The sequence below is a fragment of the Peromyscus californicus genome, unplaced genomic scaffold (assembly GCF_007827085.1).
Source record: "Peromyscus californicus insignis strain IS unplaced genomic scaffold, ASM782708v3 Scaffold_15__1_contigs__length_86483966, whole genome shotgun sequence".
Classification (NCBI taxonomy): domain Eukaryota; kingdom Metazoa; phylum Chordata; class Mammalia; order Rodentia; family Cricetidae; genus Peromyscus; species Peromyscus californicus.
The window spans coordinates 63,632,164-63,658,712 of NW_026294447.1; the positions used below are offsets into that span (position 1 = coordinate 63,632,164).

The window sequence follows — 26,549 nt, forward strand, 5'->3', positions numbered from 1 at the left end:
TTAATAAAACAAATAAAAGCTGATTATGGCATGGATGTAGAGTAGTGGGAACACCTGTTCTGTTCATTGCACGTGAGAATGCAAACTTGTGTAGCCATTATGGAAATCAGTGTAGAGGTGACTCAGGAAGCTGCAAATAGATCTACCTCAAGATTCATCTTGGTCATATACCTAAAAAATTTTACATCCTAAGATGGAGACACTTGCTAAAATATACTCACTGATGCCTAGATGTCACTCAGTAGTTGAATGTATAAAGAAAATGTGGTCCATTCACACAATGGAATATTGCTCAGATGTTAAACATTTGAAATCATGAAATTTGAATGTAGATGCATCAATCCAGGGGAAAAAGAACCCTGAGTGAGGTAACTCAGACCCAATACAACAAATATGGTATATTTTCAATTATTTGAGGATGTTTACTGTTAAGGTTTAGGTAAGCACATTATACTCTACATAGCCACAGATACTAGGTGTAGAGTAAGAGAGTAGGAAGTCAGGATGTATCTATCTAGAAAGAAGCAATAGAATACAGAGTTATGAATGGGAGGTGGTGCAATGGAAGAGGAGGATAAAATGGTGAATGAGTTAGAAGAGAAGACAAAGAGAGTTAAAAGAGAGCAGGAAAAGGTAAATAAGGGCCAGTTGAGGGTTCACATAGAAACCTAATGAAGTAGAGGCTTCCTAAATTACATAAATATATGAAGGCAATCTGAATACAATTTCATTTATTAGAGTGAATGGAGCCCTAGCTGGACACCTCTCATAACCAAATGAAGCCTCCAGATCTGGCAATAGGTTATAAGTAATCAAGTCATGAGCCAAAGAAGTCTCATGCAACCCCCAAACAACGCAGTCTACTCCTAAGGGTATTACTTGTTGTCTTCAAACTGACACTAAGGCCCTATTATTGAAGAAAATACCTATATAACTCATTGGATTCATGGGTAAGTTGAGCTGGTGCCTACCTAGAGCTTTCATCCCTATTGACTAGTGTTCACACAACTAGAAGGCATTATGCCTGCTACCAGAGTAGAAAGGCAAATGCCAGCCCAGCTGTAACTCTATGATATACCTGCCTGGAAGATGCGCTAATGCAATACTAGTATAAAGCTTGTGGGAATAACCAACCAATGTCTGATGGCCTTTAAGGATCACTCCACGGGATGGAATACATCTATGACACTGCTTTTATGGCCAAGAACTTGGGAATAGTACTCCTTGGAACTAGGGAAAAGCCAAATACTTCTGTTCTTCTAAAGGAACATAGAAAAAAGAAACTACTCCTAATGACATTCTGCTATACTCATAGATTATGGTTAGCACAGCTATTATCAGAGAAGCTCTCTCCTTCATTAGATGGGCATAAATACGGAAACCAATTCAGCCAATGGGCTCTCTTCAATCTGGAGTTCCTTTGCCTACTCTGTTACCAAAAGGACGGCCTCTCATAGTTATTGATTTAAAAGACTGTTTCTTTTCAATACCCTTACAAGAAAAAGACAGAGAAAGATTTGCTTTCACAGTGCCTACTTATAATAATTCTCAACCGGTTAAAAGATTTCAGTGGAGGGTCCTCCCACAGGGAATGTTGAATAGCCCAACTCTGTGCCAATATTTTGTACAACAGCCATTGGAAGTGATATGTAAAAAATTTCCTAAATCTATAATTTATCATTATATGGATGATATTTTACTAGCCGACCCAAATGCAGATACTTTAGAAAGAGTGTTTGAAGAAATAAAGAAAATTTTGCCTTGCTGGGGATTACAAATTGCTCCTGAAAAGATACAAAGAGGAGATTCTATTAATTATTTAGGATATAAAATAAAGCTACAAAAATTAGACCCCAAAAGGTGCAAATTAGGAGAGATAGACTACAGACTCTTAATGACTTTCAAAGATTATTTGGAGATATTTCTCATCTCCGAACTATTGTTGGGGTAAAAAATGATGAACTGCATAATTTGATCAAAACCTTAGAAGGTGACAAGGACTTAAATAGTGCAAAAGAATTATCACCTGAAGCTGAGAAAGAATTGGCCTTGGTAGAAAAGAAAATACATGAAGGGCACGTAGATCGTATTGATCCAAAGCTGGATTGCAATTTGATTATTTTACCTTCTAGGCATTCTCCTACAGGAATATTAATGCAGAGGGAAGATATTATATTGGAATGGATATTTTTACCAAATAAACCAAATAAAAAATTAAAAACTTATGTGGAAAAAATCTCTGACTTGATTTGGAAAGGAAAATTGAGACTTCGTCAATTAGCAGGAATAGACCCAGCAGAAATTGTCATACCTTTAACTAAGGAGGACATTGAAAAATTATGGATAGAAAATGAACCGTGGCAAAGAGCTTGCAGTAATTTTTTGGGAGAAATTAACAGCAAATATCCCAAAAGTGATAGAATTGATCTTATAAAGAGAGCTGATTGGATCTTGCCTCGAATTGTATGGGAAAAACCCATATCTGGAGTTCGTACATTTTATACAGATACCAACAAACAAGGAAAGGCAGGTTACAAATCAGAAAATTTAAGTAAAGTGGTTCAAAGTCCTTATAATTCAGTTCAAAAATCAGAATTGTATGCTATTCTGTTGGTATTAATGGATTTTTCAGAACCTCTCAACATAGTTACTGACTCTCAGTATGCTGAAAGAGTAGTATTACATATTGAGACTGCAGAATTTATCCCTGATGCTTCAGAATTAACATCACTATTTATTCAATTACAAGATACAATCAGGAAAAGGAGTCATCCTTTATATATAACTCACATCCGATCCCATACTGGTCTGCCAGGCCCTCTAGCACAAGGCAATGATGAGATTGATAAATTATTGATAGGAAATGTGCTGGAGGCCTCAGAATTTCATAAAAAACATCATGTCAATAGTAAAGGTTTAAAAAAGGATTTTTCCATAACCTGGCAACAAGCCAAAGAAATAGTAAAGAAATGTCCTACTTGTTCCTTCTACAATCAAACACCATTACCAGCAGGATGTAACCCAAAGGGTACTCAAAGGGATGAAATCTGGCAGATGGACATGTTTCACTTTGCAGAATTTGGAAAACTGAAATATGTACACCACACTATCGATACTTATTCAGGAATTCAGTGGGCAACTGCTTTGAGTTCGGAAAAAGCTGATTCTGTAATCACTCATTTGCTAGAAGTTATGGCCATCATGGGTATACCTGCACAAATTAAAACTGACAATGCTCCAGCATATGTCTCTGTTAAAATGAAACAGTTTTTTTTTTTTGCTTATTACAATATAAAGCATATTACAGGCATACCACATAATCCTACAGGTCAAGCAGTTATAGAAAGATCAAACAGAACTCTAAAGGATATGCTAAATAAACAGAAAGGGATAACAAAACCCCCCAGAAATAGACTGCATAATGCTCTATTAACTTTGAATTTTCTCACTGCCAATGAGAAAGGAACAACAGCTGCAGAGAGACATTGGATAATAGAAAAAACTACAGAATTAAATCAGCCTATATACTTTAAGGATGTGCTGACCTCAGAATGGAAACCAGGGTATGTGTTACATTGGGGATGAAGTTTTGCTTTTGTTTCTACAGGAGAAGATAAGTTGTGGGTACCATCAAAATTGATAAAGGTTCGATTTGAACAAGAGAAACCTCTTAATTAGAGGAGGTGATAGTTCATCAACCAGCATGAACATCCAATTTAAACTAACTTATACCAGTAACACATGTCTTTTCATTTAATCAGATAATAACTTGCCAAAAAGGAACATCCCCAAAGTTAGTCTTGGGGAAAGGTTTTTGTTTTTGTCTTTTAGGAGAATGAAGGTTAAGGAATCTGAAGAACACTGGACAAATGAGACAACTGAAGAAAAGGGACAAATCATCTATCCCAGGAAACAGAGTGAAATGGCAAATGGGTATATATTATCTAAAAAATTTTATGTCTTCCTAAATGTTTGTTTCTGCTTTTCTCTAAAAATTTAACACTATTGGTCTTCTAATAGTCCCAGTTCAATTAAAATTTAAAGCTAAGTTTGGAGTTGGAGAATGGCTCTCTCCTTCTTTAAACTCAAGCATGTTGTTAAAAGGAAAATGCAAACTCCCTGTATCATGCCAGAATAAAAGAGCCATCTTCTGCTATGGGACAGGAGAAAAGCCAAATTAATTAGGGGACTATTCTATTACTAATCCCAACTCTTTGATTCTATTCTGATTCTTTAAACTTTTCTTAAAGTATAAATTTTATATCAAAATTTACAGGATCAATATATAGAAATATAGATATATATATACATTTTAAACTTTGTTAAGATATGAATGGTCATATAGAGTACTAACTAATTCTAGAAAAAAGGCTTCAATTAGCTGCATATATATGTCTTTGTGTTCGAGTCTCTTATCAGTTTTCTGCAGGAAATCACGGCCAGGCCTAACATCAACTGAAGTCTCTAGGAAGAAGATGGGGCCTAACAACAACAATTCCACATGGACAATAATAATATCACTAAACTGACAAACATCATCTACAGATCAGCTTTGAACTACAAGGTGCTCAGAGCAATTTTGAGATGACTAGCTGAGATGATACAGTCTCAAAGACTACTTGAATAAGGACTTGAGATAGACCCTGAACTTTGGCATTATACACAGAATGGATAATGAAGAATATAGTTACCTTTCCTAGAATTTGAAAATTAACCTAAAATTTTTCTTTCAGGATAAAGATAACTTCGCCCATACCCAGTAGGAAGCAATTTTAAGAATACGACGCCCACATTCCCAAAGAGGTGGTGTGGGGCGGGTGGTTTTTTGGTCTTTTTAATTGGTTTTGGGTCTGGGATAATTTTCATTGTTTAGGGGCATTGGTTACAAGTTGTTGTCAAGGGTTAGGAAAAAGGCTAAGCAAAGGAGATTAGATTTAAGGTTCTTGTTTAAAAAAAAAGAAAGAAAGAAGAAGAAAAAGACAATTACTAGTTTTAAATACTTTACATTGTATTGTATTGTTTTATATTGTATACAAATTATATATATTGAAATTGATATTGTTAGAAAATGCAATGTGTATATTTCTAATTGTACTTATACTGTTCATTTAACAATGCAATTTTCTGATCCTTGAATTTTATTATTACCAACTATTAGGATATAAAGAAATGAAAGTTAGTCACTAGACATTACAATAGAACTTGTATTCATATTAGATATGTTTTAAAAATTGAGCAGATATATTTTAGACAGGTCATCTTCAATCCCTTCAGAGATCTACAGAATATGGCATTTAAAATGTTTTAATAACTTAGAAAATTTTTCTTTTTTGAGACATGTCGGCTCCTGGCAGTACCAATCTACTTCAGAGAAAATATGCGCATTGAAGAAACTGCATATGGAGTTAACTTTCATTGTGGCAAAAGTTAGCCACTGGACAACAAAGTATCCTCGAATTAACTGTTGACAAACAGGACAGACAGGACATGAAACAAAAGACTACCGATTCTTGCCAAAACAAGTGTGGTTATGGCTTTATCAAAAGGCATCTTCTGAGGCCAGGACAATATGGCACCATCCCTGAAGTGGCCTTCACAATCTGGAAAAGGTACAGTGCCCTTTTCTTCGAAGGCAGCTGAACAGGCAATGGGCTGATGGCATCTGATGTGCAATGGAACAGCAGCTAAACAGTTATTCTTGAAGAGTAACTAAGCTCACGCCTCTCAATAGTAGACTGGCATTTAATAGAGGGATGTGGAGAAGAATGGGATGCTGAGGTGAAGCCATATATACACAGCCAAGAAGAATGGACAGCTGAATATAAAAACCATCAACAATTTCCAGAATTTAACATCCTGAATCATGACATGACACTAGTGGAATTCAGGTGTTTCTGGTACATGGACTTCTCTTACCCAATGTGAGGTTGAACTGTTGACCTTGTGTACATCCTACTTCACAAATGAGTCTGTCAGATATGCTAAGGCTATAGGCTGAAGATGATGCCCCAACACTGCGGAGAAACCTCAGGTGACTGTCCAGGCAGCTGGCTGTTTCTGTCAACTCACAAATTTTTTGGAAGTTGCTTGCATGCACTTCCTGTTTTTATTTTTGTTAGGTAATATTATTTTCCTTCTTGGATCTCTGAGGGAGTTGAAGATTAGTTAGTTATAGTTGAAGACTAATTAGGATAGAAAGTGAATTAGGTACATTTTGGACTTAATAGGATAGATAATGGAATTATTTTCTCTGAATTTGTCAAATACAAATGGACTAGACATTGTTTAGGTATTTGTTACTTGTATATATTATATATAGTTAATGTACTTTTGTATATAGTTTTTCTTTTGTTAGTTATAACCTTTTTCCTTTTTTCTTTTTATTAAAATAGAAAAGGGGAAATATGGTGGTATTTTATTTGTACTGAAATGTGATTTGATTTGTATGTTAGTAAATAAAGTTGCCTGGAGGTCAGAGCTAATAGCAAGCCATAGCAGAGCTGAGCGGTGGTGGTGCATGGCTTTAATCCCAGCACTTGGTAGGCAGAGCTAGGTAGATCTCTGTGTGTTCAAGGATACAGCCAACAGACAGTGATGAGGCAGTCATGTGGTTGGTTTTACAACCAATGAGAAGGCAGAACAGAAATCTATATAAAGACAAACAGAAAGTAGGTCTCTTTCAGAGAGGTCTCTTGGCTGAAGAGGCTAGCTGCAGCAGACAGGTAAGGCTCTTAGCTCTGATCTCTTGGCTTTCTTCTTTGTATTGGTTCTGTGTTTCTTATTTAATAAGACGGTTGGTTATATCTACAGAATCTCTGAAATTCTCGTTTAACAATAGCATAGAAAGAGAACAAAATTCTGAAAGATCTTTAGAAAGTTGTGTTCTTTAATATAAAAGACTCAGGAAAGTTCCCAGTCTCTTTGTGGACTGTGTTTATAAGTTAAGAGTTTTATCTTGATATTAAAAGAGCTTCAAGTCAGAAATTATTATTTTTGAGGCAAAACTTAACAGGGATAATGCTATAAAATCCTAATCTTAAAAGACATTAAAGTTAATAGACAAACAAGCAACATTTGTCTGATTTAGACATACTTAACAGATAATGGTCCTCAAATGCTTCAGAGATCTGATAATACGGCATTTAAAATGATTAATAAAAACGCTTTTTGTGATAGAAAGGCATGCCAGCTCCTGGTAGCACCTCTATATCCTCCAAAGAAGATGGATAGGCACAGAAGAACCTCCACCTGGAACTTGCTTCAAATGTGACAAAGCCAGCCATGGGGTAGCAAAAACTGCCTTTCACCTCAACTACTGCCAACACCCTGTCCAGACAGTGGACAGGCGGGACACTGAGGAGTCAATTACCCTGCTTTGGCTAGATGAGGTAGGTTTGGTCCCTACCAAGTTTCTAGTCCAAAAGAAAGTATGTCAGATCTTCTAGGTCTGGCAGCCAAAGACTGATGATGCCCTGGGACCTTTGACATCAATGACCACAGAGGAACCTTGGGTAGCTATCTAGGTTGCCAATAAGTATGTATCATTATTAATAAATTCAGAACCCTCTTGGTCTGTACTTCTGCTTACTCAGGTGAAATTTATCCTTTTCAAATCTGATGGTGTTTGATGACTAGGCTACTGAGAGCTGTGCCTCTTTAACAGCCTTCCCAAGGTTACAACCACCTTGATAGTTCATTAGTTAAATTTCTTATTAAAAATACAGACAGATTTGTCTTGCTCACAGGTTTCTTAGTAAAGGATAAACAGGTTTCAGGTATAACTTTCAACTAAAGGAACACAGAAAATTATTTAAGCTATATAAATGCAAGTTGTAAAGGTGTAAATAAATCACTTAAGGAAAAATATTGGGGGAGGGTGAGACAGGGTTTCTTTGTGTAACAGGCCTGGTTATCCTGGAACTCACTCTGTGGACCAGGCTGGCTTGGAAACTGCAGAGATCTGCCTGCCTCTACCTCTGGAGTACTGGAATTAAAGGTGGGCAACACCACTGCCTGGCTTAAGAAAAAAAATTATACAGTGAATTCTAAACATTCTAATAACATTTCTCTTCTTCTCCCCTCCCGGTTCCTCCCACTTCCAAACTCATCCAGCTTCATGCCTTATTCATCTCTCTCTTTAAAAAATAGACAAAACAAAACATACTAGAAGAGGAGAAAAAGAAAAAACACAAAAAAACATGTACGTGCGCGCGCACACACACACACACACACCAAACAAACCATTAAAAAAATAATCAGAAAGCATAATAAATGATCAAAAGACATTTAATGTTTATTAAAAGCCCTAACAAAGCATTGTGAGACAAAACATCTCCAAAAATATAATTCAGGGTTTTTTGTTTGTTTGTTTCTTAACCATTTACTGCTGGACATAGGTCCTACCCTCAAGCATAGTTTGTGTACCCAGTTACAAGCCACTGGAGGGAATTAATTTTACCTTTGCAAGTAGTTGTCAATTAGAGTTAGCTCTGTGTTAGGGATGTGTTAGGCCCTGTACATGCTGCCATAGTCTCTGTGAGTTCTTATCTGCTGTGTCTATCAGTCCTGTTGTTTCTGGCAAACACTGTTTCTTTGGTGTCTCCAATCCCCACTGTTTCTTACCATCTTCCTGCCTTCTTTTCTGCATAGTTTCCTGAGCCCTGAGGGGAGAGATTTGATGGAGACACCCCATTTTGGACTGAGTGTGCCAAGGTCTCTCACTCTCTGCCTATTGTCCAGTTGTGAGTCTTTGTATTTTTTCCCATCGACTGAAGAGGGAAGTTTCTCTAATGATGATCTGTGAGTGGAGAAGAATGTCATTAATAGTGATTTTATTGTTATGTTCCTTTAGTAGAACCGTTGTATTTGGTTTTCCCATAGATTCATGGCATCTCTCAGATCTGGGGCCACTAACATAGTGTCGCACATGGGTTTGGTCTCATGAGGTGTGCCCTAACTCCAGATGGTTAATCCCCCTTCTTTTGAGCCGCTATTGCTCTAGCATGTTGTGAAGACAGGCCTCCACTGTAGATTGAAGGATTTGTAACTGGTTGTTGTCTGCCTTTCTCCTCTGGTGGCATGCAGAGTATCTTCTATTGTCAACAGAAGTCAGTAGGGGTGGAAATTCTAGTTAGGCACTGTTGAGTTTCAGATCTGGGACAAAAGGCTGAAGTGCCTGCTGTGGGATAATGCTCTTGTGCACTGTCAGGATTTGTCACTCGTCTTGGTTTAATAAAACACTGACTGGTCAGTAGCCAGGCAGGAAATATAGGCAGGGTGACCAGACTAGGAGAATTCTGGGAAAAAGAAAAGCAGAGACAGTCGCCAGCCAGGCGCAGAAAAAGTAAGATGAGAATGTTGGACTGAGAAAAGCTACCAAGCCATGTGGATTAACCTAGACAAGAATTATGGGCTAATTATAGCATAAAAGCTAGTTAGTTATAAGCCTGAGCAATAGGGCAAAGAGCTTGTAAATAATATCCTCTTTGTGTTTATTAGGGACTGAAAGGTGTGGGACCTGGCTGGACAGAAACTTCCACCACAAGTGCCCATTTAACATACCAAAGCAGACCTGATTCTCCTGGCATCACTCAGTTCCTACTGCTACAGTGTCCTCCTGCCTTACATACCTCACCCTTATCCTGAACTAGCCAGCACAGGGAGTTCCACTGTTATTCCCTGTATAATGCAACCATTTGGGTTACTTCACCTTTTTTGTACCTTTGCCCTCTTGCCTGACTGCTGTGCCTGGCTCTCCTTTCTACCCTTTCTCTCCCCTCTCCCCTTACATGGCCCAGGGTCATGATCATTCTGGACTCTTCAGGTTCTTCTTGCCTCTGGCTATGTTCTCCCTTTTATCCACAATAAAATTTCCTTTCCATCATACTTAGGAGCAGTCATATTCCTGTCCTTTTTCATTCTTTTTTGTTGTTGTTCAGGAACCAGTTTGACTTTTCTGTTTTCAATGAGATACATACCTTTTGTCTTCATCAATAATGCTATACTATCAATTGTGGGAGCAACCACTTGCCTTAAGTGTCTGGCACTATTAACCTTGTCCGAAGTCTACAGCTAGAAATAATAGGCCCTAGGTTAAAAGGTACTGCTTAGATTCTGCTAAATTGACACATAGATGTAAATGGACTCCATTATAAGCATTTATGTTTATATTAACAGTCCTGCTATAGTTTATGTCAGAGGAGCTTCTTTTTTCTTTCCAGAGGGTAATGTTGAATGCGGGGACTCAAAATTGGTCAAAGCACTGAGAATAGGCAACAGTGGAGTGCTAATTATTAGTTGAAACATTGATAGCACCTTTTACAACTATTAAGGACCATCATGGGTGATAGTTAGAAAGACTGTTAGAGCCATAATATAAAGAGAAGTGCTATAAAATGCTGTCTTTGTATATGACAAGGCCATCACAGCCATGAACACTCAGAGGCTGTGACTCTCTCCACATGAGAAAAGCATGAGAATTGGAAGGGAAATGGGTGAGAATGAGAAGGGGTCATCAGGAGTGGATGAGAAGGGTCATCAGGAGTGGATGAGAAGGGTCATCAGGAGTGGATGAGAAGGGTCAGCAGGAGTGGATGAGAAGGGTCAGCAGGAGTGGATGAGAAGGGTCAGCAGGAGTGGTGGATGGAAAAATAGTCCAGAAGGTGGTATAGTTGCAATTCTTTCTACACACACGTGAATTGTTAAAAATATATTAAGAGATTTTGCTCTCATTGTGTTCTGTTTTTTATTTCTGCTGAATATTTTCTGTCCTGCATACACATGAGCTCCTTGGCATACTATCTGTATATGCAACCATTTGAGAGTGTCTTACCCTTTATCACCTCAGAAATTATATGTATTTTTAATATGTGTGTTTTGTGTAAATAGAACTTGCGTTCATCTTTTTATATGTCTATAAATAATAAAACTAGCACAAGTCTCTTGAGGAGTGAGGATGCTGCCTGTTATTCAGTAACCATTCTTGATTCAACAAGCCATTAAACAGTGTGGCTTTACAACCCATGTGAAGAAAAAGTTGATATTCAGGAAACTTCAGGAAGAGCAGAGATTCACACATCTATTCTTTTCCAATTGTAAAATAGGACACTTCTCTCTTTTCTTGTTCACAAGAATCATACATGAGAGAAAGTGTATTTTGATCACATATTTTCTGAGCTATAGCTTTTCTCACACAAATAATTGTTCAATGGAAATGATTTTTCCATTGACAATGGGATGCTAAAGGGAAAACAGGAAATTACATTTTCTTTGCTGTGAGGGTAGGGTTAGTGTGTTGAGTGGCTCTTGGATAGACAACCATCTTGGGCAGGACTTTCATGAAGCAAGTTATTCATGTTATAATTCAGTTATAGGCAGGTATCTATCGGGTAGAAGGAAAACATGGCTCTCCGAGTCCTCAGTAATGGGCCATGCACAGTGCACAATAGAAGACTCGTTGCCAGTCTCCTCAACATGGTACAAGGTGGTGGAACAGAAAATGTTAAGTCTTCCACAGAATACTTTGATTTAGCAGAGTAATTCCAAGATTAACCATGTCATAATTCAGTTTGTAAGAATCTATGAAAAGAGAAAGAAGAAAGAGTTGGGGAAATTGAGACTGAAAATTTCACAACAACCTTCCCCAATTCTCCACAGAATCTAAAGCCTGAGCCTCAGCTAAGTTTAAGGTAAATGGCTCACATCAGTGTTTAGAACAATGCTCAGAAGTTTTTCTAGATGAACAAAATGTAATGGGAGTTATGATGGTGAAATTTATAAATAGCTGAACCAGCTAGATATACAAATGGCTCAGATCTGTACCTGATATGCACAGTTCTCAAGTAAAGCAGAAAGAATGGAGACCTTTTAGGGCATTTGGGTCACTAAGTGTGACCTTAACTCCCTCTTGCTTTCCCTCATCTCAAACATTGTCCTAATCAGAATACCACTGAGGCTTTGCCCTGTAGATTATGATGGAGAAGGCTCACCATCAAATGCTGCTAAACATTTGACCCTGGTGAAATGTGTAGAGTCATTTCTGCAACCATAGTTGCTTTTCTTCACTTAGTTCAAATGAAACTGTGGTATATGTGTTTATAAATCACAGCAAAACAGAACTCTTCCTTCCACTCATGTCAGAGGCATCTACAGACAAATGCAGAAAACAGTCTGGGAAATCATTAGAGAGAGAGACAGCTAAGACCGCAGAAACCAAAGCTCAGTTATATCTGCACCTGTCCTCCAAGTGCGCACTCTGCCCCCTGCTGGTTGTGAGCACTGCTGCAGGGAGGTTTGTGTCAGGGGGCTCACTGAAGGTCCCTCACTCTGTCTGCAGTACAGTAATAAATGGCGGTGTCTTTGGCTCTTAAGCTGTTCATTTGCAGGTAGACGCTGCTTTTAAAGTCATCTATTGAGAAGGCGAGCCTGCCTTTCACAGACTCTATACAGTATGTTGTATAATTATGAGCTTTGTTTCTAATTTCATCAACCTGCTCCAGCCCCTTCCTGCACTCTGGAGGACCCAGTTCATCCAGTAGTCACTGAAAGTGAACCAAAGTTTGTACAGGAGAGTATTAGGGAAACACCAGGCTCCATCAAGCCTCTCCCTGACTCCACCAGCTGCACTTAACAATGGACACCTGCAAACAGAGATAATTTTGTCAGTAAACTCCCATTAATCTCTGATGTCCTTCTGACTCATGTCTGCACAAAATTCTCAGTATCTCTCCCTATCTATCAATTACGTTTTAAAAGAAGTAATTAGTGTGAACTCCATGTTGGACATAGTGTGTTCAGTGTTGGTCACTGAATGGAATGATCTGTGAGTCTAGAGCGTGGTGTCTCTGACAGAGTTAAAGGTTGGGATTGGGTTTCATGAGCAGAGGGGAACGTTATTCTATGTTTAACTGCTGTATTTTGAGCTCAGTGGTGGGAACATTAGAATAAAATAGATAATAGTGCAGGTGTCTCTGATGAAATAAAGTCTGAGGTGATATTTACAGCATCTAAGAATCGCTTATTATTGTCCTGGGGAGGTAGGTCAATTGGTAGATATCTTTTATGCATGCCTGAAATACATGTGTCATCCCCAACTCTGCAGGAAGAGGCAAGTGGTGGGAGCAGGAGATACATGTATTTGAGTTATGACTGAATAATGAATGTGTACATTAAATTGAAGTATCAATGTGGCTGAGATCATACCTCGATGGTACAGTATTGCATACATAAAACTCAAAGACTGATCCTGAATAATTAAATAACTTCATTACACAAATACAAACAGTATCTCAGATTATTGTATGCTCAAAATAAAAGCACATTGAAGATCTGTGTTCACCACTTCCAAGTCCCCTACTCACCACACAGGGCAGTTCATTGCCATTCAAAAGGCACTCCCACCTCTTCTGTGACTTCCCTAAGGCACCAGGTGAGCGAATTCCTTTCTGTGCCATATTCTTCTGCTCTCCAGATTGCCAAGGAGTTCCCTTTCTCTGCCCAGCAGCTAGGTATGCTCTTTCTTATAAAAAAAAAAAAACCACCACATGGCCCTTTAGAGACTTCTCTTCCCTGAACTACCAGGTAGTGCAGCCCCTTCATTTCCCACACCCTACTCTTTTGTTGTGACCTCCCTCCCCTTCCTATCATGTTGTCTTTGCTTCTTTCCACATATTAGGCAGTCTTCTTCATGTTCTTGCTTCTCTGAACTTTCTGGGGACACATTGCTGTTGCATACAATAGGCCTCCCACTCCTCCAGGTTCCTGCCATCCAGTGCTATCAGACTTCCTGGCTTTTCCAGAACCATTCATCCCTATGCCTCCAACTGCAGTTGCAATTTACTAAACATCAAGATGCCTGCAAGGTTCTCACAGTCCCTGTGCCTCCTGTATTTATAAGCCTCATGACTATGCACCCAGCAGAGTTCACTCAAAGTAGGGCAATCAGACTTGGAGAGATACACAAGAAATCAAGGCAGGAGAGGACAATCACATGGTATTCTGACACATGGGTAGTTCTGTTCAGGTAAACAGGAATAATGGATAACAGTTCCACAAAAGAAATTAATGTCTCAACTTTGCCACGACTTAATCCTCTGCTGAATTTTGTACAAGCCTGTAATGAAAAAATAAAGATGCTTTGAACTAAAAGAAAGACTCACCAAACAATTTCAAATGTATAAGACTCAGAACAAAGGATGTGGTGATAACACAGCAGCATCTTCCATGCAGAATGATCTATAGTAAAAGAAACAACCCATGTTTGACAAAGGTAATGTAGTCATTGTCAGCACAGATGTTCTCTTTTGAAAAATAAGATTCCTCAGATAATTGACATGATATCTCACATAGTGAGGAAAAGATATCTATCACAACATTTCTATAAATTGCAATGTAGAAACATGGGGAATTTGAGAATGGAATGCCATGTTTCTGTTTCAACATTTCAGAACTTTTCTATAACAAAATAACGCAATAGAGAAAAGACCAAAACAGAAAAAGAATTTGAGTCTGAATTTTATAAATTATCACATCAGGATCAGGCTTCTTTGGAGGAATATACCAAACTTGTAACTTGGACAATTAAAGCTAAAATAAAATCACAATTTACAACACATAAAGATGGGATTTTGCAATGTAATGAAGTCAATGAACATGAAAGCTAGAAAGAAAGAAATAATTATTGATTGCCACTGGAAATGTTGAGTGAAGTTGAAAGAAGCCTGGGACATACATCTGAGAACTTGGATCACAACAACCATGTCTAACCTACATCTGAAAATTCAGATTCAAGACTCAAATTTTGCCTTTACTACCACAACTTTTTCTTCCTATATTTTCCTCTTACACTGGAAGTTGCCTTCTTATCATTTTTTCAGTGATAATTTCTGAAAATATTCACGTGTGTGTGTGTGTGTGTGTGTGTGTGTGTGTGTGTGTGTGTGGGTGTGTGTGTTACATTTCACTGTACCACACCTTTGAGCACCTGTAGATATTCACTTCTTAGGCTATGTGTGTGTTTTACCTTCAAATACATTCATTTGTGACACCCAAGCAGACCTAAGGCAGGCATAGGTGTCTGTGGGTGGTTGTTGTCTCCAGTGGCTGCTTTGCAGGCCAGCACTTCCTAGCACAGTTGTTTTCTCCATCTTTCCATTCTCTGTTGTAAGCCTGTAGACCACCACATTGTTCATCTTCTCTGACAGCATGAAAGAGGCTGATGCTACAGTTTCTAATACTTGATTTCAACATGTCAAAAGTTTACTACATTTATATTGGGTTGTGTTATAATAACTGTAGGTTTTATAACAAGTTAGTGGTGCTATACAATGGCCCCTCTCCTTTTTATGTGACTTCTCTCTCAACGCAGCACTGAGAGTATTCCATCAAAGAACAGAGACCAATTTTCGGTGTATCTAAAACCACTAAACTCATAATCCTAGTGAAAAACCAAGGGCAGGATATTTTCTCTGTTGTTGTCTGGGCATAGCAGAACCACCTTCCCTCAGGGTTTCTGACACCCTCAGGATGTGGTTTTCACACTGTGTTTCTCGCACAATAATACATGGCCGTGTCTTCATTGTTGAGGCTACTGATCTGCAGGTATGCAGTGCTGACAGAGGTGTCCAACGAGAAGACAAACCGACCTTTGAAGTCCTCAGCATATGTTGGATTCCCAGTGTAGGTATTGATCAAGCCCATCCACTTCAGGCCCTGTCCTGGTGCCTGCTTCACCCAGTTCATTCCATAGTTTGTAAAGGTGTACCCTGAAGCCTTGCAGGAGATCTTCACTGACTGTCCAGGCTGCTTCAGCTCAGGTCCAGACTGCACCAGCTGGACCTGTGCTTGGACACCTGTGAAAAGAACATGAGAAAGTGAGGGGTCATGGAACTCCCTCAGTTTCCTCTGCAGCTCCGGGCTCTGATGCCTTACTTTGGGCAGCTGCCAGCAGGAAAAGGAGCCTCCACACCCACTCCATGAGGTTTGATGTTGGGGTACAGTAGTTTCTTCAGACTAATCAGGTACTCCCTTGCTGGTGAGGGAGGAGAGCCTCAGATTTCTACTCTAAAGACTTTGCATAGGGCAGATTTGCATATGACCAGGCATTGAACAAAACCAAACATACAATCAAATATACAAGGATTCATATCCCTTTCAGTGTCTGATGTTCATGTCTTCAGGTGGGTTGTGTTGTCCCCCTAGGCCTTAGCTTGAGCTGGGTTTACACCATGATGTCCTCACTCATGTACAATCTCGCTGATTGATCCTGTCTAGCAGGGAAACAGTGGCCTATGCCTCCCGTTCATCCTGTACCTGTCCTATTCTGTGCTCAGACTCAGTGACTTTATCCTTTCCAGTGGAGACTGCTCTCTGCACACTGAGAACTCTGCAGCAGTCCTTCTTTGCCTATTGCTTCTAAATGGGTGCTGTTCTTGAAATCTTAGGGTTCTCTGCACTCCCATATCAGCGTCTAACCATTCTTGATGAGGCAGGTAGACATAAAGTGCATTTATATTTAAAATAATGAAGTATGTGCTCTCCCTTTACACAAGTCATTTAATAAAAGTTACAGATTTGAAAAAGTATAAGGGTTATATGGGGAAGTTAGGAGAAAATGATGTACTTATATTAATATAAAAATTAAAGACTAGTGTAATAAAAATAGTGAAGCAAACTTTACAATAAAGAATAGTTTAAAGATCCGGTGAGGTGGATCAGGAGTTATGCACATGTACTTCTTTCCCAAAGACTTGACTTTGATTTCTAGCACCCACATAGGGTAGCTCGCACCCACATAGGGTAGCTCACAATCATTTATAATACTGTCTCCATGGGGAGGCAACTCTTTCAGTCTCCTTGGGCACTTACACTCATGTTCTATACCCACAAAAAGACATAGACACATAATTAGAATAATAAGAACTTGAAAATAAAGAATAGTTTAATAATAAATCAACTTATATGAAAAGTCCTAAATGAAAATATAAAATCTAGGTTTATTTTTTGTAGTATTGTAACTGACAATAAATCTGTGTTCAAATATGAAGAAACTCCAGCACAGACCATCCATTCTGCAGAATTTGAAACTTCATAAAAAACTTTTATTCATTTTAATCTCATTTCTCTTCTTTTACAATCCAAACTTAACTGCACATCATTACAGGAATTTGATTCTACCTACTTTCATATTTGATGCTTGTAATGAGATACAAAGGGCAAAAATATATTGAGTTGATTGAAACATACAGAGCCTGGAGTCATCAGAAGCAGAGTTATGAACAGCCTTGGGGGTTGATACTAGGGATGTCTTGCATCTGACCTAAAGTGAAGCGGTGTTGTTTGAATGTGGGTGTTAGTATGTGCTGATAGTGTGGACTAAGGACAGGCAATTATAACAGGATGAAAAACAAAAACAGTGGAGTGAGACAAGAAATAAAAGAAATGAGTACAAGTGTGCTGTTCATATAGACCAGACTTTTGTGCTGCACTATCCATGTTCTTTTAGCACAAATGCTATTTGTCAAAGGAAGTCAACAGTTGCCAGCTTCAAAGTCCTGCAGTTTGTTCTGCATACTGGGCAGGGAGAGGAAGTCAAGGCTGACTGGAATTCCTTTCTGGCCTTCTGTACACCTGGCTCAGGGTTACAATTGTAACCATAGAGATTTTGCGCCCCCTGAAGTATCACTGGCTCCCTGCAGTTTGCTGGTCTCACTCTGATGGTCAGAGCATCATGTTGACTCCCTTTAAGTAAAACCTTTTGTCAGGGACAAAGTCCTGTCTCAAAGACACGCCGTGATTTGGACTTGAGGAAGATGAAATTACAGAATTAAATAATTTTCTGATAATTTCAGATTATGACTTGAAATCATGTCTTTCTTTTCTTCTGCTCTTGACATGTGGATAAGCATAGGTGACTCCTTGTGGCAGGTGAAACAGTTGGATAAACAGAAGCATTTAGATGTAGCTCTTGTCAGATACTTATGCAGTAGGGCAGGCATGGCTCTGTGTGAGACAAGACTTCTCTTATGATAAATTAAATAATTCTTTTTGTGATGTTAATTGATTTTTGGTCTGAGTGGACATAGATGTGTCACGATTAGTGACATAGCTTAGAGTGTTAGTCTTAGATGTGTCTATACATGTCTCACACAGGACAAGAGATAGACATTTTAGTCTCTGGTGTCCTTTGCTTCTATCTATCTCACAGTGGCATCATCTCAGAGCCTCAATGAGAATCACATGTATGTTTTCCTCATGGAAGTATGCAGATATGTTCACTGTACCATTCTCAGGTTTATTAGTTTCCATTCAAATCATTGTTTGTCATTTAATTGTATCTGTTCATCATGCTCAAGTTTTGTGGGAAATTCACATGGGTAAACATTTCAATGAGCAGAAACCTTGAAAATTAAAACATTTGCAATGCTGGGGATACCCTCGCTCTCTACTTCCTAACATTACATCAGAAAACTATGATTCCTTATTCACACCCCATGTTCCCAGGCCCTCCTCCTCATTTGCCTGCCTGTCTCTATAAATTTCTCTGGCCTTGAATCTCATGGAGACAGAAATGTGATGTATAAAATAATAGTATATGTTCCTTTTCACTTTTAATCTCCTCCAGATTCATTCACACTGCAGAATAGAAATCACTGCATGCATCCTAAATGTTGAGAGTACTACATGGCATTTTATGGAAATAGCACATATGTTCAGTCATTCAAGAGTTGATGATTTCTGCAGTAGAGTGTCATAGCTTATAAGGCAATGACTATCTGTATATCAATTCTGATAGAGTTTCCAAACTTTGGTATTTTGTGGTATACCACAATGAGGCAAATTGATGGAGCAAATGTTAACTCTTTGTTTTGAGTATTGATCCTCTTTCTACAAGCCCATTTAGTGTTCCCTTTAATTCGTTGTGTGTGTGTGTGTGTGTGTGTGTGTGTGTGTGTGTGTGTGTGTGTGTGTGTTTAAGTGCTGTGGATGTGTACAGTTGTGGACACAGGTTAGTGTGCTTGTGCGTATAAACACATATAAAGACTAGAGGTAGATTTTGGGTGTCTTTCAACTATTACCTGATAAGCCATCCTTAAAATAGAGTTTCTAACTGAACATGAAGTTCATCAATTAAGCCTAAATGAATTGTCTATAAACTTCAATGATCTACTTGTCTGTCCCCCAGTGTTGGAAATATAGATACCCACTGCCAACCCCAGCATTCTGCTTGGATACTAGGGATCCAAATTTGAGTATCTTGCTTATACAACTACTTCGGCAACTGAGCTGTCTTCCCAACCCCCACTTTTCTTTCTTTTAGGGAATTTTTGATTGAACCCAGGGCCTAAAATATAGTAGATAAGCACTGTGTTACTGAGCTATATCAGTTGCCCTCACTTGTCACTCATGTTGAACATGAAATCATTTCTGCAGTACCTTTCCTATGACCATGTGGAAATGACATTAGGAATAGATGAAGAATAGTTCAAAATACTAAGTTTAATAAACAAGCATATAGGCATTATTATATAGAGTGTAGATAGTTTTCTTGCATATGATAATTTAATTTCTTTGGATAGACCCCAAGAAATAATATTGATAGGTTGCATAGCAATTCCACACTAATTTATTAGCACCTTCCTTAATAATCATTTGTCAGTTTCTCTGAAGAGTCAAGAACAAAGGTCTATGAAAATCAGATAAGATGTCAATATTAGACCAAAGAAACAATTGCATTCAAGTCCTATTTGTCGAATCAAGGATTTGTGTAGACTGAGTCATCTGAATTAATCTCAGTCAACCCTTTAACAAATATGTACATTATTACCTCCTGAGACTACATGGAGGAGAAAATATGTAACTGTAATTTAGAGGAAAGTTTCATGGCCTTCAGTCTACCTAGGCATCAGTTAAATTTGTTTTAACCATGATTACATGGTGATATGAGTAAGGACATTTCTTACCTCAGAGATGATGTTTAATGTTGGTTCCTATGATACTATTTCATATTCTAAAAACAAGAAAAACCATCTCTTAGCAATTGCTTCTAGGGCAGGAAAATACTATTCCAAGAATTTTATGTAATATTGATCCATCAAGCGAAAGTTAAGTTGGAATTTTCAAAGGATAGAAGACTTGGCTGAAGAAGCCTATCCTATCAATCCTGGAAATTAACACTATTGAACTTGGATGGACCCAGATCCCTCCAAACAACTACAACCAAGAGTCATTGCTCTATTGGACTTCCCTTTGATTGATTCCCAAAAATCCACAGTTAAAGTAGGTTTGCCAGGGAGATTTGCACGCAATGGGCAGTTATGAATCATGTCCCATTTTGATCAAACTCCAGTTATTCTACTACCAATAATGCCCACTAGCCTTCCTGAAGCACTTCATTATGTCAGATTAGGGGGAAATGGGAGGATATATTTATGTTACGCATAATGAGGCTATAAGAGGACTGTGAATCAGAGTGGACATATGAGGGAAACCACAGGTATATTGAAACATCCTGAGAAAGGACAAATTGTTAAAAGGTAGAGTGAGATGTACATGTAATTCAAGTGGTAATAGAGTGTGTGGAGTGAAGGTCTTGGTCACAGATGATGCATTGTAGTCTCAGTCAGTGATCCAATATCAATGGAAAATTTTATCAAAGAGGATGAAAAATAGCCCCACTATATGTCAATATTTTATGTGTAAAGCTCTTAAACGAATGTTGATTAAATTTCCTGAGGTATTAGTCATTCATTATATGTATGATATTCTCCTCTCCTACTTGTTTAATCAATAATTAAATAAATGGTTAATATTCTTATTAAACAAAGTTTTAATAAATAAGCAAAGGTTCAGATCTTGCCAAAGTTCTCAAAAGAAGAAATAAAATGATTAAGAAATATCTTTAAAGTAGCCAACCTTTTAAGGAATCATGAGTATGCAAATTTAAACTATTTTGAGAATTCTTCTTATCACAATCAGAATGGCTAAAATAAAGAAAAAAACTGGCAAATATGCCAGGGAGGGTGTGGGAGAAGGGAATCTTCATTCACTACTGGTTGCAAAGTCAATTGGTGCATCCACCATAGAAATCAGTGTGGCTAACTTTCAAAATGCCAAAAGTAGTTCTATCACATGACTCAGTTATACTCCTTGGCATATGTGCAAAGGACTGGACATCCTACTCCACAGACCTTTTCTGTTCTATGTTGATTGCTGCTCCATTCACAACAGTTAGGGGATGGTAGCTCTTCTCATCAGAGTAATCATGTCTATTTTAATAACCAATTATAATCTATTCAAGAGGGGCAGCTAAATGATCCTGGGCAACAAGAAGTGAGAACATCACAAATCAGGCTTTCCTGATGCCTTAAAGGAGCCAAATTCTGAGCAAAGGCTGAGTTCCTGGGGAACTGCCCAGCTCTTTAGACACATGGGATCAGATTTGCATCTGGTTGAACACAGTATAACAGCAGAAGTGACTATGGGACACACAGAGTACGAATGTGAAATACGTAAAGTACAGCAGAGTCAGATATGAACCTGATGCACACATTCCTCAGTGAGAAGAGAAGAGATTTGATAAGGTTTGATGATGCCATATTGTAGCTGGAGAATTTTTCTCCAGCTCCCACCGCCAAGTCCCATCAGACCCAGAGCCCATTTATAAAATAAACACACAGACTCTTACATTATTTAAACTGCTTGGCCATTAGCTCAGGCCTATCATTATCTAGCTCTCACTCTTATATTCAGCCCATTTCTATTAATCTTTACTTTGCCATGTGGCTCGTGGCTTACCGGTACTTTACATCTTCCTTGTCTTGGCGGTGGCTCCAGCTGCTCTCCCTTTCCTTCCTCCTTCCTCAATTCTCCTCTCTCCTTGTCCCGCCTATACTTCCTGCCTGGTCACTGGCCAATCAGTGCTTTATTTATATAAAGCGATATCCACAGCACCATATCTTTCTGTGCATATTTGTGCTTTAATCTGGAAGCATTACCCAAGAGGACAGTCTACTCTCTACAGGGCTCTTCCACTGTGGGAACTCCAGTTGGCTGCCTTAAATAGGCTAACGGTGTTGGTTTCTCCTGAGTGATCTGAGTAACCTACTTTATGATCTCTCTCTGTCTCTATTATCTTTGTCTCTCTCTCAAAATTCATTGTTTAGCAAGCACACTCATTCGAAAGAGGAAAGATGTTTATCAGAGATAATTAGCCCAACCAAACAAAAGACTCTCCTGGCTGATTACAATTCCATCCAAGTTTACCACAAAGTTCAGTCATTTCATGTTTTCCTCTCAAATTGACAATAAACTCTTTAGCTTCATCTTTTAATATTTTGCACATATTCTTCAAAGGATCTGACATCTTGTAATTCAAAATGCTCCTAGTCTATCATTTAGAATCCCCCCAATTTTGATATTTATTTTCATATGTGTGTCTGTGCATTTCTTTGTGCATGTGCACATGGGTGCAGGTGGTTATGGAAGACAGAAGTGGGTGACAGATCACATGGAGCAATAATGCCATATAGTTATGAGTTGCTGATTTTGGGTGCTTGGAAACAACTCAGGTCGTCTGCAAGAGCAGAAAGTGCTTTTAACCAGTGAGTGGAGTCTCCAGTCTCAAGAATACTCTAAACCTTTACTGTGTTAATATTATTGTAAGTCTCAAAGTCTAAAAGCTAAGAGTAATCAGTGGATTGGAATGCCAGTTAAATAAGAAAAGCATATTTCTATCTATCTATCTATCTATCTATCTATCTATCTATCATATATATATATATATATATATATATATATATATATATATATATATATATACCTTCCTATATACATTGTCACAGAGTAAGCATTCCCTTCAGTATGGTCCAATGGAATGTACAGCAGGAAACACACGGTCTGTAGCCACAACTCTGTGACTCAGGTCGTCATCATGTGGCATGAAAACTGTAATAGCATTCTCTTATCAGTTTTGTTCTTTTTCTCCCATCTGCATAGATCAGGAAGTAGACAGACTAATTAACTGGGGATATGCTGTGTTCTCATTTTTATTATTCTAATCAGTGCTGACCTGCAGACCATAAAGGTACCATCTGTGTAAACTGTGAGTCTTCCCTCCTCGGTTAGACCTCTATGGAAACACCCTACATCCTCTGAGTAAGACTGTTACGTGATTTCAAATGAAGTCAGCCAAACAAGGAATAGCAACCATCACAAGTTCACCCCTGTGATGTTAACATCTAACATATTCATATTTAAACAAATGCAATGAGCAACTGATTTTGTAAAAACACACTGAAAAGCATTAAAATGAAGAAAAAGTTTTTCATCAGTAGGAATAGTTGTGAATCTGGTTATCCATGGGAAATAATTGTATACAATAATATCACATTAACAATGAACACAAACTCAGTGCTTGTGAATAACTGAGACATAACAAATGAAATAGTAACATTTCTAGAAATAGACAGATGGCAGTCTCATGGATGTTGTTTGAGGAAATTATTTTATTGAATGACAAATGTAAAGAGCAAAAGTCAGAATCCAAAACTGAGATTATTTCAGCAAGCAAGTTTCTGCATAGCAGAAATTTCATGAACAAAGTGAAGAAAACACACAGCCTTGAAAAAATATTTTAATTTGTATTTTTATTAAAATATAATTTTATACTTTTTCTTCCTCCAAAAAACCTAACTCTTCTGTTATCTTGCATTTAAAAACTCCTTTCTGCCTCTTCCCTAATTGCTATTCCCTAATCATGTAGGTATCTGCATGCATCCACATATATGTATAAATATAGACATACAACATGTTGAGTTTGTTCAGTGTTGCATGTACATGATTCAGGAATGACCATTTGGTATTGGATATTTAAAAATATTTACACAGCATAAGTATGATTGTGAGTTTATATACCAATATGCTGGTAGCTCAATTCAATTACAAGTACAGAAAATTCAAATAGATTTAAGCATATAGATAGATACTTTTCTAAACAATACTATACATATATAACACACACACACACACACACACACACACACACACACACACACACACATATATATATATATATATATATATATATTATAGAACCACCTAAATTTTGAATCATCACCAACTCACAAATTAAATACAGCAGGGAATGTCTATCACACATCTCTGGATAAGGACATTTAATTGGTTTTACTGTAGGTAAGGATGGTTACACTGATGTGTATCCTTCAACAAACAAAAAATAGCATCATCATAACTTCCCCAATCACCAGTGTGCTATGTATAAAAGACAGGAACGTGTGTCAATGAGATGTAGATACCAGCTGGGACAACCATTGCACGATTACTTATAGGAGCCAGGAAGAAATGTACCTCATTATGAAGTAGCGATAGGTTTGTGTGGTGTGGGAATCCAGGAGTTGGCCAGAGGATTGGCTGATGAATATGATCAAAATACAGGGTATAGATGTATAAAATGCTCAAAAATACAATAAAAATGATTAAGAAGAAATTTATCACTGAATATAGTAGGAAGAATGGATAAAGAAATGCTGATACAGTGTGGCCTTGACAAGAAGAATATGCTGTCCTATGAGACAGCAGAATGGACCTGAGTTAGTTATACCAAGTGAGAAAACCAAGGAAGACAAATGCTGCCTGGCCTGAGTTACATGTCTGAAAAGGTGGAAATCCTGGCATGGAGAGCATGTTCTGATTCACAGAGGCTGAGGTGGGAAGGGGAGGCGATAGCTGAAGAGCACAAATCCCAGATTTGCAGTAGAGACAATACAGGTGGGATTTATATTTCAAAAATGTTTAATGGTATATATTACATATTTGAACCATAAATAATGGTGTGAGACAACATGTTAACAGCTTGTGCTTCTGTTTCCACACCATGTTCATAAATTAGACACAAGATAAAAAATTGATACATGTAATTAATATTTGCCAGTCAATGACTTTTAAAAACTAAATGTTTAACAGAGGTGATAGTATGGAAATTCATTGTTGATGTCTACTGTATCTGCCTATGATTGTACTTGAATAGGATACATGAATATAATTGCTCAATTGGTCATATTGGTGTCCCAAACACTTAGTGTTTTGGTTTTCTTGTTTCTATTTAAGTTTAATTTATTTTTCAGATAATATTTCTCTCTCAATACTTCCCAGATTTTTCTCCACTTCTCTGTCCTTCCACTTTCATGTTCTTTCTCTCACTTAGCAGTAAAAACAGAAATAGAAAAAAAATCAAAACATCCAATGCAGTCCATGTTGTGTTGTCAAACTCCTGATTGTGGGGCATTGCCTATAGTGCAGTTGACATACCTGGGGTCACTCCACTATAGAAAACTGACTTTCTCCCAGTGCTGTCAATAGTGTATTGTAGATGTATCCAACCTTCGTATTAAATAAGAAACACAGAACCAATGCAAAGAAGAAAGCCAAAAGGTCAGAGCTAAGAGCTAAAACCTTACCCTTCCTCCTGCGGTGGTCCTACCTCTCCAAACCAGAGCTATCCCTGTGTTAAAGTCTTTATATAGAGATCCTGTCCTGCCTTCTCATTGGTTGTAAACCCAACCACATGACCGCCTCCTCACAGCCTGTCTGTATAGGCCTCCAGGTTTTCCATGATTGGTATTAAGATTAAAGGCATGTGTATCCAATAATGGCTGTATCCCTGAACACACAGAGACTTACCCAGCTCTGCCTACCAAGTGCTGGAATTACAAGCGTACGCTACCACTGCCCTGCTTTCCTATGGCTTGCTAATAGCTCTGACCCCCGGGCAACTTTATTTATTAACATACAAATAATATTTTAATACAAATAAAATATCACCATAGTGTATGGCTTCCTTGATGAGAGTGAGGCTTTGTGCCCAGCTCCTCTCCTCCATGTTTGGATTTTGTCCTGCTTTAGCGTTTAGAGTCTTATTCACTGCTGCTCTGATGACCAGCTTTCAGAAAGTCTGGAACTAAAGGGGAGGCATGGAGTTGCCATCTAATCACTCAATTAACTTTTTATCTAAGGGAGTAAAACTTGATTTTCTGAGGATAGTGAGTAGGGCAAAACTTAACTCTACAGGCCAGTGGAAAAAATGGGAAAATACACACACACACACACACACACACACACACACACACACACACTTCTTCAGGGTCTGTCTTTATTCTTCTATGTTGATTTTTCTTTCCTTTACTACTTATATACCCCAGAAAAATCTTTCAGATAGTATAAGAATTACAACATGGTTTCTTTCTAGTTTCCAAGTGAGTGATTATAATGAACACAGGAGAAAAACAATGTGTTTCTCATTTCCCTTTCATGATTTAACATTTTGTGTATTATAGGTGAAAAACAAGCTATCCCCAAGAACTCACATATATTCACATCTAATCTCTTGTTATAGATTAATAAAGTTTGAGTAAGCAAGGTACTTTTCTCAGGCAGTGCTTTCGCTGGCAGGCTACATTTTGCAGTGCAAAGAAAGGATCATTCATTTTATTATTTATCTCAAAAGGTAATCTTATAAAAAAATCTGAAAAGAATCA

General features: G+C 38.0%; 1 gene segment (V, D, J or C); it reads right to left on the reverse strand.

Moving 5' to 3' along the window:
* Positions 1–15,531: 15,531 nt before the first annotated feature.
* LOC128110392 (immunoglobulin heavy variable 7-4-1-like) lies at positions 15,532–15,999 on the reverse strand. The segment is given in 2 exon segments: positions 15,532–15,848; positions 15,928–15,999. Coding segments are annotated over 2 exon segments (363 nt in total).
* Between the last annotated feature and the right edge of the window lie 10,550 nt (positions 16,000–26,549).